The sequence below is a fragment of the Equus caballus genome, chromosome 2 (genome assembly GCF_041296265.1).
Source record: "Equus caballus isolate H_3958 breed thoroughbred chromosome 2, TB-T2T, whole genome shotgun sequence".
In the NCBI taxonomy this organism is placed as follows: Eukaryota; Metazoa; Chordata; class Mammalia; order Perissodactyla; family Equidae; genus Equus; species Equus caballus.
In genome coordinates, this window is record NC_091685.1 from 10,784,571 (window position 1) to 10,796,805 (window position 12,235).

Below are 12,235 nucleotides of genomic sequence, written 5' to 3' on the forward strand. Positions count from 1 at the left end.
GCCTAGGCCCGGCCTCCCGCAGCTCCCAGGTCTCTTGCACTGTCGTTGTCTCCAAATCAACAGGGTGATGCAAAGCTCCCCGCCCTGGGAAGCCTTGTCTGAGCCCCCAGCCTGGGTTAGGTGTGGAGAAGCCATGCTTATCATCCATCCGCAGACACTTGAGAGCGAGAGCTTGAATATAATTAAGAGTCAGAATAACTGCCAGGCATGGAGGAGTTCACCCTAGCCACGACCGTGGACTGTCCTGGACAAAGCAAGACACATGGTCACCCTATTAAATGCCCACTCCCACATCGCTTGGCACCCTCTCAAAGCCTGGATCCCACGGTGCCCTGGCTCCCTTCCCCCGCCGGGCTGTGAGACTCATCCAGGGCGGCACACCCAGTCTGAGCCCCCTAGCTCTCACAGCTGGACACAGGGCCAGGCCCATGGAAGTTCTCTGAAGATGTCTGTTGGATGGACAGTGTGAAGAGGAGGGATGAAGACGCTGAGATCGCTGATATCAGCAGATCTGAGTACTTGACTGCCGGGTCTGACTCGGTCGTGGTCGGGGTGCCTACACTGAAGTCATCTCCCACGGCCCCACTCCAGCTTTGCTCAGCCCATCTTTTCATCACCCCATCTCGGACCCATCACTCTAGGGCCCTGGGGACCTGATGTGTCCTCTTTAAAATGTTACCGTGCCTCCTGCACTTAAGCTTATTGCAAGAGATTCAAGGCTCCCAACAAGTCTAATGGCATCATTAATTTGCTTCCAGCCCAGCCCAGGCCCAGACCCAAGCCCCATCCTTGGCACGGAGCCAGGGCCCATCAGCATGAAACATGCAGAGAATGTCAGCCAGCCGCTGGGCAGCCCAGGGAACCGAGCATCTAGTCCAACTTCTTTGTGGCCTTGACATTGAATTTTCTGGTTCTTGTCCGTGTTACCTTTTTTTTTTAGCTCCCTGAGGAATGAATGGAGATTAATATTTCCACAATTGCACACTCATGGTCGAGGAATGGAGGCGGGAGGGCTGGCCATGTCCACAGGTCTAGGGAGAAGGCCTCTGCTTGGACCCTCGGCAGAAGGGGAGGGAAGCAGAATTTGGCCTTCTTGGCTGACGGTTCTGAAGGCCATCTCTTTGTCATCTGTGTCTCTACGCCCTGCCCAAGGTCAACTTGTACTGTAGCCTCTGCCATCATAGAGGAGAGGTGACAAAGACAGCTCCACCCTACAGGCTAGTTGCACAAAACTGACATTTAGTCAAGGCTTCCTTTGTGCCACACACTGTGCTGAGACCTGTCCCAAACTCATCTCGTTTAATTCCTTCAACAACATGTATTACCCCCGTGTTACCCATTTGGAAACTGAGGCTCAGAGAGGCCAGGTAACTTGCTGGTTATAGAGACACTCAGCTGGCAAGCGGAAACGCGGGACTCAGGCTGTGCTGGCGGCCTGCCTGCGGGACTCGCGTTCATGGCCAGCACAGCTTTCCTGCCCCCCAGCTCGTCCATTCATCCACCGTTCACGGATGGAACAAATATTTATTTGTTGGTACAACATTGTCCCACGATCTCTTCCATATGCAGGTGCTGGAAAGAGCCTATGAGGGCCGTGTTTGCAGAAATAAGCCTTCTGAGTCACAGCCTCCCTTGTGCTCCTCCATCACTCAGAAGCCTGTGGGTTTTCCTACAGTTGCCTCAAGTCCTGTTTCGTGGCCTGCTTTGTCAGGGCTGCCCATCATCCCTTCCACAGTTGGGGAGGGAGCAAGAACTCCATTCCTGCATTTATCCATTTGCCAAACAGTCCTCAGACACCGACTCTATGCTCACCCTGTTGGGCACTGGCGTGGCTGCTGCAAACAGCTGTGCAGGTTGTGCGCTGCACAAATTTAGAGTACACCAGTCATATCGTCGTCTTGTTCATCTCAGAGTGGTGAATCTGGCCTTTCTGGCAGAGAAGCCCCTCCTCCTTCCTCTGGGGAATGCATGGGCTCTTGGTCAGGAGACAGCAGTGGCAGGTGTCCCGGCCTCCCCTGAGTCCCTCAGGTTCAGCCTCCTGATGCCCCCATTTTCTCAGAAAGAATGTTGATAACTCATCAGTAGCTCTAGAAGCCATGCGGCTGGGCTACATGACCCTTGGGAGCCAAAAGCTGTAGGAAATTAGTCTCTTAAGCCAGACTCTGCCTCGAGCCAGCCCATCAGCCCCCTCGGCCTCATGTCTTGTGCTTTGTGCCTGAGTTGGTGAAGCCAGAAATAGAAGAGGCGACACCAGGTAGCGGACACCCTGTGAGCAGGAGCTTGGAGGTCGGAATGACACTGACAGGTTGTAGGGAAAGAGAGGGCCTGTCCTGACTCTGCCTCAGGCTCCTCAGTGGCCCATGGCTTCCTCTCAGGCCCCACCCACATGTTGGAGGCCGTGGTACTGGAACACCTGGACCCACCGGCCAGGTTGGTAAGACCTGTTGGGACTAGAAGAACAGGAGGCCATGTGGCAAGGAAGGACAGCACCACTTTATGCTCCAGGTTCCAGAAGCCTTTACTGGGCACCTACTTTGTACCAGGCATTGGGGGCCCAGGAGTCAAAAGGCTCTGACCCTGAACTCAGGGAGCTGTCTGCCTAGTTCAAGAATGTGTCAGTGATGTTGGTCCCAGGCCACACGGCTGAGTAGGGACAGTGGGTCCAGAGCTGAGAAATCTGGGCAGTTCCATGCCAGGTTGTTGAAGAAGCCACATTATGGGAAGAAGCCAAGTTTTTAAGGAGGGACGGAGGGGTTTGGGTGTGTCCTGGGAAGTGGTGGAGCTGTGGATGGGGAGATAGTGGTGGCAACAGAAGGTAGCCAACCAGGGCTCATACCTTGGGAAGGCCAAAGGCTATGGCCCCTTCTCTCACGTTGTAGGATAGGTGGGCTGACTGCAGCCCGTGACAGCGCCCTTCATCACATGCAATCCTACACGGTATTGTCAGCCCCAGCTTACAAATGAGGAAACTGGGACCCAGAAAAGTTAAGTAACTTGGCCAGAGTCCCCCAGTGTCAGCACAGGGCCTGCAGCCCAGGTCAACCTGGTCTCGTACCCGTGGCCATTCTGCTACACCGGGCAGCTCAGCTGACCCTCCACACCTGCTTGCAGAACCGAATTCCTTGCACGTGTCTGTGCCAGCCTCGGTGCTGGAGTGAGATCGGGGAACGAGCTGAGCGCATTCCCCACACCAGGACCTCAGGGGCTGGAAGCGGAGGCGCAGCGAGGCAGACACAGGAGTGGTGCACGAGGGAGTGCGGCAATCCCGGGCCCTCCTCTGGGCTCTGCCACTTCACTAGCTGTGTGACTCTGCACCTGTCTCTGGATCTTTCCACTCTTGCCCTCTTCATTTGTAAAACTGGAATAACAGCACTCGTTTCAAAGGGTTTTGGAATTGATGAAGAACATATACGAAACATCTAACCCATGGCAGGGACTCATGAAGGTAAGTTGCCCAGCCCCACACTGGGCTGTGTGTTTATTTGAAGCCCACCTTGCTCCAGAGAGAACTAAAGGCAGCCTCTGTCTTGCCTTTACAGCTGCCCAACTTTATCAACACCACCCTCCCCCCGCACGAGCAGGTGACGGCCCAGGAAATCGACAGCTACTTCCGCCAGGAGCTCATCTACAAGAGGAACGAGCGGATGGGGAAGAGGGTCATGGCGCTCCTGCGGGAGAACGAAGACAAGATCTGCTTCTTTGCCTTCGGAGCAGGTTTGGGTCAGAGTGGGGAAGGGACTACCTGCAGAATCCGGGGGCTGGGAGATGGCCTCTCCTGACCTCTGCTTCATAAAGGGAAAAGTTGAGGCCCAGAGAGGAGCAGGAAAAGCCTCACAGCCCTCAGCAGAGCTGGATGCAAAGCAGTTCTCCTGCCTCTGGTCAAGGGCTCTTTTGTGACATTCCCTGTGGGCAAGAGGAGTGACCCTTGCCAAAACTAGGACTTCTGCGGCCCCTTTATGCCCCAGAAGCCATACCGAGAGCCCAGAACTGAAGACAATTCCCACTGCCCAGCCCATCCTTGGCCCACCCAGTGGAGCCAGGCCTAGACTCTGAGGGCCATGCGGCTCTCCTGGTGGGGCTCCGGTATCCCCCTGTCCTGGTCCAGATCCCAGCCCAGCCCCCGCCAGGCTGCATGACCTCAAAGGCTCGCATCCCTCTTCCGTGAATGGGCAGTGATAGCGATAACTATTTGATGAATTGAAAAGACCTATCTTGTAGAACAGTTGCAAAAATTAGTAATAACATTTAAATAACCTGCCATGTAGTAGGAACTCAAAATGGCAGTACCATCATCATCATCATCCTGACAATTAATATGAGTTTCATCATCCCAATGTGGCCATGAACTTGATGCTTCTTCTGGGGCTCTGGCCTCTTCGTGTGAAGGAAGTCCAGATGTCCAGGTGCACAGGTGATCACTGTCTCTCTCCCTGTTCCTTCTCCACTCTCTTTCTCTTCTCCCTCACTCTTTCCTCCTTTCTCTATGGTTGTCTCTGCTGATGACAGCCATGTCCCACTTTGGGACCAAGCTATTGCACTTGCCTCCTTTATCAGTCAGCTTTTGCTCCCGAGCTACAATGACAAACATTTATTTCTTGCTCGTGTTACTGCAATTTGGGTTGACCGAATTCATCTCCTATTTTGTGAAAATTAGACGAGGTGCTCAGCCCACACCTGGTGAGGACTCACTGCCCTCTCTCCCTCCTTTCCTTGTCCCGTTACCCACACACTGCCTGCCTGGGGTCAGGCCAAGCTGGATCAAGTCAGCAGTCAGTCTAACCTAGAAGAGTCCTATTTCCTAATGGTGCATGCCCACTGTTTGAGGTCTGCCTCCCCTGGGCATTCACTCCCCACCATTCAACCCCAAATACCTCAAGGGCCGGAGCCAGGGTACGTCTGTCTGCACCTGCCTTCCCTCCTCTGCAGCCCTCAGCACGGGAGAAGCTCATGGAGGGCCCTCTTTAGAGCCATACCTGGGGCTGGATGGAAAGAGCTCTGGGCTCACATTGGAGCTGTGTCACAGCCTGTTGTGGCCTCTGGCAAGCCCGTTCCCCCCTCCCAGCCTCAGTTTACTCGTCTGAACAGAAGGAGCTGGAACTCACTTGGGCCATCTGTGATTCCAGGAGCTATTCACAGTTTTCAGAGAAGGGAGGGATTCCTATAGGGGGGCCTGGAGGAGCCCGCAGGACCTTCGCTGACCACATGGAGAGGGCAAGGTCACTCTCCAGCTGCAGGACACCTGCTGGGGGCCTGGCACGAGTCAGGACAGCTTGTGGGGACTGTGCAGGGAAGGAAGTGCTTCCCCACACACCCTCGCCCTCTCCCTCCCCATCCAACTGCCTCCCCAGCCCTCGCTCCTGTGGGCATCTGGGCAGTGCATTGTGCCCTGGAACAGCTCCGAGCTGATACAGAAGAGGAGCTGCTCTGAGCTCAACTAGTCCCCAGGCTCCTCTCAGGCCTAGGAGGAGCCCCTGGTGAGCCCAGTCATTGAGGGAGGCCACGTGGGCCAGCCTTCCTGCCCCACCTGCCCCAGGCCGTGGGACCAGAGTCACCCAGGCTCCGGGGGTAGCTAATACCAGCTCTTTCCTGTGGGCGAGGAAGCAGGAGAGCCTGGAGATGAAAGTCACCGCTGTGTGGGCAGCCCTGGACACTGACCTCCTTTTCCTGAAACTCCAGGTCCATGGGGGCACAAAGTTCACTCAGGCCAGCACGCAGGCATCATGACCAACTCCAGTTTCTTCCCCATCTCTGAAATCCACCTGGTCCCTGGTCCATCTTATTGACAGACCACCAAAAAGACCTCACAGCTGTCTACTCTGTCCATCCCCACTGCCACTGTCCCGGTCCAAGCCTCCACCAGCTCCTGCCTCCCCATCCTCTCCCCGCCCCTGGGCTGCTTCCCACACTGTAGCCGATGAATGGTGCTGGGTCTGTCTCCCACCCCCACCCTGAGCTCTGGGAGGGCAGGAACCATTTAACCATCCCTGTGTTTTTAGTGGCATCTCATAGGTTTCAAGCTTGGTGAGTGTATGAAAGGATGAATGAGTGAAGGAGTGAACCAATGAATGAAAGTCGACCAGATCCTCCCCTCCTGGTCTCCTCCGGGTCTGGAGAGCCTAGGACAGGCCAGCAGTAAAGTCCAGGCACTGTGAGCCCCACCTCGGCTCTCAGAGACCTGCTCTCCACCAACAGGCCAGAGCCGTGTGCAGATCTTGCTGGCAGCTGCCGCTTCCAGCTGAGCCACACCTGGAACAAACAGCCCACTCGGTGCTGTACGTCTGCCCTCGACCTGAGAGTTTCACGGCTGGACGCAGCCTCCAAGCTTGAGCCTGCCCCCCTCATCATAGGCAGGGGCAGACTGACATCCACAGGGGCCAGGACACATGTGAAGCTCATGGCCTGTGGGGGACAGAGCCAGGACTGGACCCCAGGCTGTGGTCCAGGGGCTCTGTTCTCATGTGCAATCAAGAAGCCAGCTGAAGGGACCTGTGACGGTCAGTGTATTAGCATAAAACACGTCCTCCCACAATCCATGCAAGAGAAGTCCACACCTGCCTCGTTGTGTTCTTATGGCCACATCATTCAGAGTCCACATCCTAGGGCAGGCGGAGAAGTCAGGTGTGAGTCCAGGCCAAGCGTTCTCAGGCGGCATGCGACCTGCAGACACACCCACTCCACTCCTCACACTCTTGTCTGGCTGCCTCTGCAGTTCCGTTTCAGGCCTTCCCAGACCGTCAGGTGCTGAGGGCCTGAATCGGTCTGACTCTTCTTGTCCATCCCAGTCCGGTCCTCAGAAAAGGCCCAGGGACCCCCAGGCTGTAGGAGGGAGGGAGTGTCTCTGCCACTGGAAATAGGCCTAGCCCAGCCATCCCCCAGGCACCTGTCTGCTCGTGCAGAGCCCTCTCAGATCCACTTTCAATGGGTGTTTCCAGGAAATAGCTTGGAAACAGAAACATAATTATAAGACACTCCAGTCACCCCCAGCCCGGCCTTGCCAGGGGTCTCAGCCAGGCCCCTGCCGAGGTCCCATCGTTCTGCGTTCTATGACAGACCAGCCTCAGAGGCCAGCCTCAGGGTTCCTGGCTCTAGAGCTCTGGGGAGGGGCCATGCAAGCTAAGGAGAGAGAGAGAGAAGGCACCTCCCCCTGCACCACTGTCAGCTAAGAGAACCTGGCAAAGCCAGTTCACCTCCAAGGGCCTCAGTCTCTCATCTGTGAAATGGGCATAACACACTCGCCTCATTGGACTGTGCTAGATATGCTCATTTTAGATCATAGGGTTAGAAGTCTGTACGTGGTGGAGGGATCCTAGTAGTAAGGACCCCTCCTGTGCACCAGCCATCGTTCCAGGCACAGCTTACATTACCTTGGGTCTTCACAATAACACCACGAGATGGTTTTAATTATACTTGTTTTGCAGATGAAAACTGAGGCCCAGAGAGGAGAAATGGCTTCCTCAAGGCCATGCAGGCAGATCTTCTACTTGAATCCTGGCCTCTTGGGTCCCAGTCCTGGCCATTTCCCTTGCATGTGGTGCCCTTGCTGTATTCTTCCAGAGATGGTGGCGATTTTGTGGGCAGGGTGTCTTTTTAGCTAGTACAGCCCACGGAAGAGTCCTCCCCCTCGTGGCGGTGAGGTTTCCGTAGCGAGGCGCTGCTTGACCTCTTCCGGAGCTTACTCAACAGGTTCAGGAGCAGTGGGGTGTGGACATGCATGACAACTCTGAACAGGCCTGGGTGACATCTGGGAACCCAGATGGAAGCCCTGCCTCTCCAGGAAGTGGCTGTGGCCAGTGTGCAAACCCAGATGTTCTGGAATGAGCCAGGCCGCTGCCAGGGAGAGGCGTGCCGGCCCACGGGTTGGGAGGCCCGATTCCCGACTGCCAGGCTCATGCAGTTGGAAAGCTGAGGCTGAGGCGGCCCCAAAGATCTTATGTGGGTCCTTGGGTTCCCTCTGGTCTACAAATAACTAAGAAAAATGAGTATAAGGCGCTGAGTGTTTTATTAACTACGTTTGTTCAATTTACAGGCTTATCTTATATTCTGAAATTATCTCCTTTCTACTGTGTTTGAAGTTAAACATCTTTGGCTTTTTAAAAAAAATGATGGAGATACAGGGCAAATGGAGCTTTCAAAGCCCTTATCTGGCAAAATAAGAAGTTGGTAACTGTATTGCTCCTCTCCCCCACCCCCACCGTTTCTAAGATAGGAGAGAATGGGCGGGCTTAAAACATGACAGAAAGAATACAGTGGGAGGGATGAGGCTGACGATACAGGAGAGAGAGTAGAAAAAAAGAACCAGCCCAGGGTTCCAGGAAGGCAGAGCTCAGGTGGAAGCTTTGGCCTTGGGTGAAGAAGGGCACTTCCTCACCTATAATGGAGGGAGGCGGCGGCGGGCAGGTGATCCAGTGTGCAAAGGTGACCTGGTGGCATCTAATCAGAGCTCCACTCTATAAAGTGGGAAGTGAAGTCATCTGCAGAGAAAGAGGGGGAAGGTGGGAGGGTTCTTGATTTGAAGAGCGGAGAACATTTGACATAAATGCAAGAGAGACTGGCCACAAGAACAGACGTGGACGGGAAGTTAAATAGATTTCACCTCATAGCCAACTGTGATTGATTGGTAGTGGCTGCCTGGAGTATAGATGGATACTAAAGAATGATAAAACCCCATCAGAGCTCAGCAGAGAAGAGGTCCTGGTTGATTAGTGATGTCTGCTGTGGACCAGGATTGGGACACATGTCTGCCACGTATCTGCTCTGACTGCCGTGAGGGCTCAGGAAGCTGCAGAGGTCCCAAGTCACAGGCTGGTAAGATCTTCTGCAGCAACACTGAACAGCTGGGGTGTGGCTGGGGGTGCTGTCCGCCAGGCTTTCTCCTGAATTTATCCTGGCACCCACTGCTCTCTGAGCATCCTACTGTGTGTGAACTACTCCAGGGCGGGGCCCACGCCTCCTCAGAACCGCCAGCACCTGGGAGATGTTCTATAACACACACTGACCCAGCCACCCAGAACCAAGTTCATTCCACTCAGTCACCTCGTATCCGCTGGACCCCAGGCCTCAGCAGGGTCTCAGTCCCGGGCACCAGAAGAAGATGACATTTTGTCCCCAGCTCCAGGGGACTGATGCTTTCTCAGGATGTGTTTACTTGTTCAGCCATCCTGGAAGCTGGAATGAAATGAGCGACTGGGAGCCCGCAGAGCTGGGTTGGAAACATGAGCCAGACTCAAGGGTGGGCCAGGTAACCTTTAGGGCCCGTTCATTTCAGACTCTGAAAGCCAGTGCTTATCTCAGGTTATCAAGCTTCCATAACCCTAGCGTGCTCTGTATGAATATAATTCTAACTCCTAACATCCCCAAGTCCTTTGACTCTAACACCTTGTGGTCCTAAGATTGTCAGGCTCTGCTACCCCCACAGCCTATCATCATAGCGTGCTAACATTCCAGCATAGTCTGCTTTGACCACTTTTTGATTCCCTGGGAGGAGGATGGAGCTAAGAGCCTTCCAGGGCCTACAGATCCCTCCCCATAGGGCCATTGCCACCTGCTGCCAAGGGAAGCAGAAGGCCAGGCAGCAAGCGGGATTTGCAGGGTTAAAAGGCAGGTTGTGTGGGCACCGGAGACAGAGGTGAGGTAGCTGTCACCCTGCATGCCCGCACAGCCAGCCTCCAGGCCTGTGCCAGCCTCTTTCTGACCCCAGCCACAGTGCCACAGACCCAGCACCAGAAAACCGCCTGCCAGGCTGGGACACAGAAGCAGGTCAGTGGTGAAAACCCAGCCCTGAGAGAAGGGAGAGATAAAAGCCAACATACCAAATGCCATTAACCTTTTTTTTTTTTTTTTGGCTTAAACCAACAACTATTTTATTTATTTGCTCGTGAATCTGTAACATGGGCAGGGCTCAAAGGGGCACCACTGGCGTCAGCTGGGACAGTGTGGCTGGGCTGGCAGACCTACTTCCTGGGAACAGCTTCTTTATTAGTAACAGCAGCCATTGCTCCCTGGAGAGTGGGCCCTCCTGCTTGAAGAACACCCATATCCATCAGCTCATACGACCTCTAGGTCCTCGATGCATCTTGAGGGAGACAGGATGGTATTTATCATTCTATTTGGCAGACGGGTAATCGAGGTGCTGGTGGGAAGTGAAAGAATCTTAGAACTGCAGAGAAATGATGGTCAGCACTGACTGGGCCATTCTTCCCGAGGGCCAGCCTGCCTAGAAGACCTGCAAGCTGCGGTTCGGGCCCTCTCTCCTACAGAGAACACCCTCTCCCTCTGCTGCCTGCGCCTTCCTCGACCTCCTCTCTGGGCTGCCACAGTCCTGCAGGACTCCCCTGTCACAGCCCGGCGCATGCTGAGCACATTTGCCATCTCCCAGTCCCGGCTGGCCACTCCCTGAGCCCTGAGGTTGTCAGTACACACTTGTTGAATGAATGAATGAATGAATGGGCCCCCACGCTGAGGCCTGTGAGCAGAAGTGCCCCTTGCCCCTACATTACCCCACAGCAAAACCTGCACCAGCACCCACATCTGCTGCCAGACAGTGGGAGACCCAGGGGTTCAACAACATCCTGCCTGCCCTTTGGAAGGGGAGATTGGGCTGGCAAATGAAAAGATCTCAGAACCAACCAGAAACAGAGCCCCAGGTACTGTTGTTGGCCCAGCCGTGCAGGCAGAGGCTGGAGGAGGGCGCTGAGGGCTAAGCAGGAGGGCATGTAGGAAGGGGAGGCGGCAAGATGGCTCAGAGGGAGTCAGTGAGAAAGGAGAGAGAGGGCAAGGTGAGAGTTAAGTCAAGGACGGGAGGGTGGAGAAGGGAAACGGCCTGGTGTTGTGGACACTCTTATGCTCTGAGACCTTCCACTTGGCCTTCCCAGAGCCTTTCCTCCCTCAGCTGCATAGTGAGGGGCCTAGCTGGGGTGAAGATGAAGGTCCCTTCTAGCCCCAACATTCAGCAATTGCATGCATGCCTGACAGGCTTTGTTAGCGTTGAGCTCCCTCCCAACCTTAGAGGGTTCTTTCCCCGTTCAGTGTCGCAGCTTTGAAAGGAGACCAAAGCTGAGCATTGAATAGCACAAGCTTTACCAAAGAATGGAGAAGGGGGAACAAAGTTTGGAGACCCCCTGGGGGCAGGGTGGAGCGGAGGAACAGCCACAGCTGTATGGGGAAGGGACAGGCCTTCTGGGAAGCAGGGGTGCCACTCTTTCTTTCCTTCTGTGGTTCTGTCTGCCATCACCTGGCAGCTGTAAGCTGTCATGGCCTCGGTGGGTGTATTACGGAGCATGGTAACATGTTACAATGAACGTGTGATGAGCTGTGGGGTCTATGTCAGGTCAGATCTGTTCACCATGTTCTCTCCAGCTGGTTTCAACTGGTTCTGGAGCTGTCTTCTCCTTCCTCTGTTTGTGGTTTCCTGTAAGCGAACGATAACCTGTTTTGAGTAGGGTTGTGGCTAACGTCTTCTGGGGTGGGTAGGCTGGGTAACGGTTCGAGTGAATGGCACTAAAAGGTGGCATGGTAAGTCAGAGAAGGCTTCCTGGAGGAGGTGAGACTGGTTGAAATTTCCCTGATGCAAGTCCAGCTGCTTCTGATTCCTCTCATCATCCCCGTAGTCCTCAGGACGGGATTCACCTCGTTCTCACCTTGGTTCTCCACTCAGCCTCAGAAACAGAAGCCCCTCGGAGCTCATGGTGGGACACAGAAGAGCAGTCATGGCCCATGTACGACCTTTGTAACCTTAGAAAGAGGGGGCCAGCACATAGGCAGCACAAGCCCAGCCACTCTCTCCCCTCCCAGGCAAACGCCCATGGCCTGCCATGCTCCCCACACTGGAGCAGGAGGCCAATGTCTGGAAGCGTTTCAGAATTTCCCAAGGTGCTTCAAAGGACCCTGGTGCCCCCCTGCATGGCAGCCAGCACGCCTCCCATGGGCAGCAGTGCTTGGCCAGAGCCGCCGTTCCTGTTTCAGCCCAGAGCATCCAGCTGGCCCGAGGAACGTCCCCTCAGCTAGCTTGTCCCTGAAACAGGGAATGTTGAGAAGGACAGGGCACCATGTCCCAGGCTGCATCTCCAAGGCCTCTCCATCGGTGAGCAAGGATTTGTGGACCGTCAGCCACAGGCTTCGAGCTCCTGCTGGGCAGTGTGGCGAGTGCGGGAGGAGAGGACAGTGCCCTAGATTAAGAGCGTGGCTTCGGAGCCGGGCCGCCTGAGTGAGAAACCCAGCGCTGCTCCTTACAGCACGC

The 12,235-nt window shown here is 55.0% G+C and overlaps 1 protein-coding gene across 1 annotated transcript in view; it reads left to right on the forward strand.

Moving 5' to 3' along the window:
* The window catches only part of TRABD2B (TraB domain containing 2B), a 216,945-nt gene that overhangs the window by 180,269 nt on the left and 24,441 nt on the right, over window positions 1–12,235 (forward strand). The window contains exon 4 of the mRNA XM_023630292.2: window positions 3,540–3,714. Coding sequence (XP_023486060.1) covers window positions 3,540–3,714 — 175 coding nt within the window. The remainder of the gene's footprint in view (window positions 1–3,539; window positions 3,715–12,235) is intronic.